The 4,180-nt window shown below is 34.0% G+C and overlaps 1 protein-coding gene across 1 annotated transcript in view; it reads left to right on the top strand.

Moving 5' to 3' along the window:
- The window catches only part of LOC107748366 (14-3-3 protein zeta-like), a 19,655-nt gene that overhangs the window by 6,505 nt on the left and 8,970 nt on the right, over positions 1-4,180 (top strand). Inside the window, exon 2 of the mRNA XM_016563139.1 lies at positions 3,261-3,372. Within this exon, the coding sequence (XP_016418625.1) occupies positions 3,273-3,372 (100 nt within the window). The 5' untranslated portion in view covers positions 3,261-3,272. The remainder of the gene's footprint in view (positions 1-3,260; positions 3,373-4,180) is intronic.

The raw sequence follows: 4,180 nt of genomic DNA, 5'->3' as shown, positions 1-4,180 counted from the left end.
ATCACATTTGTAATCATGCTGATTTTTAGAGGTGAAAACTGGCGCTCTTCGTGTGATATTGACTATCTTTCTTTCTGTGGTATTTTTATGCATAACTGTATGGGGAGTGTGTGTGTGTGTGTCATAGAGAGAGAATGAGACAATCAACATGAATGGCGCTTAGTCTTTCACAAAACATAGCTAATTTAGGGACATCATAACTATCCACCATATTGATTTACAGTCTTAAATATGTCCAGCGTTTATCGGGTTGTGCGTCAGTAATAATGGTCCATGGGGAAACACAGTGTTCTGTGTGTAGTTACAGTCTATGGTAGTTACAGTACATGGACTAAACGAAGCCTAAACGATGATTTTTTTGTATTCGAGTTACTCGAGGAATCGTTTCAGCCCTAATCTTGGATGACATGGGGGTGAGTAAATTATCAGGGAATTTTTATTCTGGAAGTGAACTGATCCTTTAAAATGTGTTAGCAGGTAATCACAGTAGTTGTGGTATTCGGACCAATAGCATGATTGCGAAAATTTTGTGTAAAATTGCTTATTATTTATTAAACTGACATTTTGTGTTAAGTAGGCCTGTCACGATAACAACTTTTTGTTTTGCGATATATTACCCCAGAAATAATTGCGATAAGTGATATTATTGCCATTTTAAAGACCATTTTATGCCACTGAATATATAATCATAATGTAACGGCATAATATATGTACGAGAAGCTGCAAAAGACACAGGCGCAAGTGGAATGTACAAAACATTAATTTTTAAGTAAATATAATGGGCGATATATTGCATCACCAAAAATTATTGAGGTCATGTACATGTATTGCGCGATAAGTCGATATATTGATTATTGCGACAGGCCTAGTGTTAAGTGAATATCGAGTGATTTAGGTTTTATTTAGAAATTAAATCATCAAAGCATTGTCACCTACATTGTCTGTTTTTGCTTTGCGAATTAGTTCCAAAAGAAGTCAAATCCAATTCAAGTACTAAAACTGTTAAGGCCTGCTCACAACAAGAACGATAACTATATACACTTAATCGTTCTAATTCTATGAGAATAGTGAAATATAACAGTAACGACACAGAGAAACAATATCGTTGAAATCACTTTTTTTTCCCCTGCTGATGACCGATAAAAACATTGAATCACAGATGACCAGCATTTTCGTCTCATCTCGTTTTCGTCACGTAATAAAGGTTCGTTGACGACGATATTTAGTCATAATTTTCGTTGACGAAAGCAGCACTACACAGAATCCTCCAGACTTTGGAGATCTTGAGCATTGGAAGTGGCAGACGACAAAACTGTAGCGCACTTATAATAAACAGAACAGTGTTGTCCATTGGTGTGGATCTTTATAGCTATTTAGCTTTATAGCTAAAAACGCGTTTACAGTAAGAATGATAACTATAAAGTTTTAATGATCACTTTAATTTCATGAGTTTAGGGAAGTCCACAGCACAACTGGCATGAAGGATTAATATTGTTGGTAACGATATTGAATCATTTTTCAAAGCAATTTTTGATGTAGTTATATTTGTCATTATAGTTTTTGTTGTGAACAGACCTTTAATGTGTTAAAAATGAAATTGTAAATACATAAATATTTAATATGTTTAGCATTGTCAAAATGTTAAGCACTAATTTTAGCTAAATTGCCCTGCTTCAATTTGCATTTTCTGCAATTTGCAGAGACCAGAAGTCCTTCATTTTCAGTGAGAGTTGATGTGAGGTGCCATAAATGGCGGAGTATGTATGTGGATGTAATAAAGTTGAGCAGAGTTGATGAACAGTGATGCACTGTGGCTACTGCCAGTGGGAGTTGCGAAAGTGGAGCCATTTTACCATATTTAAATTAGGACTGCAACTAATGACTATTAAAATAATAAATTAATTTGTTGATTATGTCTTTGTTTAATTGGATTAAAAATTATTTTAATTATTTTATTCCATCTTGCCCAATGGTGTCCTCCAAACAGTGTATACATTTAAGGCTATGAAAATAATGACAGCATCTATGTAGGCTATGATATACATTTTGTGCAAAAATAATTAAAATATAAACATAACATTCTAAAACATGCCCACCGTTAGGGATGTAACGATTACCGGTTTGACGATAAATCATGATAAAAATTCCCCACGGTTAGTATTACCATTTCATCTTTTAATTTTCATTAAAACCGTATTAGATTACCGCGATTTGAACAACTCGCGGTAAATAAATACTGTCCAGCATAAAGCACAGTTTTCAGTAACAGTCTCACGTGCGCACAGCACGCAGAGTAGTTTTGTTTTGAGTGAAAACAGGGCGGAAAAGCTGGGAGGTTTTAAAAGAGCGCTAAGGGAATTATACTTTATTTGAACATTTACGTTAGATATTTCAACATGATATTAAACTGTTGTCAGTCAAGTTGTCATTTAAAATCCGAACATCATTGGTAATGTTATTGTTTTAGTGATTATGCAAACAACAAGTCATTTTATTTGTTGTTGTTGGTTGATTTTTAAATATGAAACTTGGTGAAGCGATTTATGTGTCAGTATCTCCAGCACATTTGAACAATACCGTGATAATACTGATAACCGTGATAATTTTGGATACTATAATCGTGAAATGAAATTTTCATACCGTTACATCCCTACCCACTGTAATAAAGAAAAACAAAATAAACATGCACATATTCACTTGTGTGGATATAGTAATTATTTTACACGTATACCCCATTACAACAGTCTATTTACTTTTACGGCTTTAATAAAAATACAACTGCTGTTATATGTAGCACTTTAAACCTATACTTAATACATCCAATAAAACACATTTAATGTAACACACTTTGGTCTCCCATTTTGTTGTATTCTGTCTGTTTGATGTTCAATGCTCTAAGGACAAGTCTTTATGCAAAACAAATACTCGTGTGGTTTCTAACATTTACAGATGAGGGTCTAACTATAAGATGCAAATTATGCACTGGGGGAATGTATCAAACTGTAAATCTATTCGAATCACATCTGAATTGGTCATCCCTTACTTCTTTAGTGCAAAAACCATTACCAAGTCAACATAATAGAGTTTAATATGTATTCATTACATTTTTGTTTCTATTTGATCGATCTTTAGCTAGATTTAATTGTCTAATTGAGCGCACCAGTTAGCAAAGCATTTAGTACCCTATCACCACAAATTATACATTTACATAATATTTCTTCCTGACTTCATGTGACTGAAATCCTATGTTTCTCCTGTAGAACCAAGCAGCGATGGACAAGAGCCAACATGTGCAGAGGGCCAAACTGGCGGAGCAGGCCGAGCGCTACGATGACATGGCCGACTCCATGAAGAAAGTGACTGAGCTTCTGCGTCAGCCATCAGGCAGCCTTATCAGTGGCGCACGAGATGCGATGTATGTGCCATTGATTGCATTTGAATGCTTGAATGATTTTTAATTGTTTTTTTAATTCGACGAATATTCGAAATTCGAATTTTTTTTGACAGCCCTATGGTGAAAAATGTCCTGTCAGCAAGGTCTTTATTTTTGGTATTGGGAAAACTAGGGTCAGGAATAAAGAACTGGAGCCAGATTCATAAAATAGTCTTAAGAAAAAAAATATTCTTAACTGTTATTTTCTTCTTATTTTTTTAGCCTTTAAAGTGTTTTTCATTCAGTTGATCAACAAGACTTTGGCAAGAATTGCCGTACAGTCAGATAACACCTGAGAAGAAGAAAAAAAAAGACGATGTTCTTAAGAAAGTATTTGAGAAATTCTTAGGATTTTTTAAGAGTTGCACTTAGAAACATTCTCATAAACTTTTTGGAATTTATCTTAAAGTCAGCATGAACGTTGCAATCGTCTTTTCTTCCACGTTGTGAAGTATATCCGAGTGAAAGAGCTTCTTGAATGAGAAAAAAATTTGCTATTGCGAAGTTTGCTATTGCTGTGAATGTGAAAGACAGGTTGTCCCGCACGTCATCAGAGAAAAGATGTTGTTTCAAGAGGGATAGGAAGTTATTTTGATTAAAGGTTACGAAGGCACATGAATTTAACCAAAATGTTGTGCAGAGATAATTTCAAATAAACACTGCAATATGTTACTAAAAAATTAAAGAATTGTGCAGTTAGATTTCATTGTGACTTTAAGAAATTTCTCTTTTTTTTTTTTTTTGTTA

Source organism: Sinocyclocheilus rhinocerous, unplaced genomic scaffold, assembly GCF_001515625.1.
Source record: "Sinocyclocheilus rhinocerous isolate Xijiao unplaced genomic scaffold, SAMN03320098_v1.1 scaffold1281, whole genome shotgun sequence".
NCBI lineage: Eukaryota > Metazoa > Chordata > Actinopteri > Cypriniformes > Cyprinidae > Sinocyclocheilus > Sinocyclocheilus rhinocerous.
Note: the sequence above shows the minus strand (reverse complement) of the source record. Positions and strands in the feature narration are given on the sequence as shown.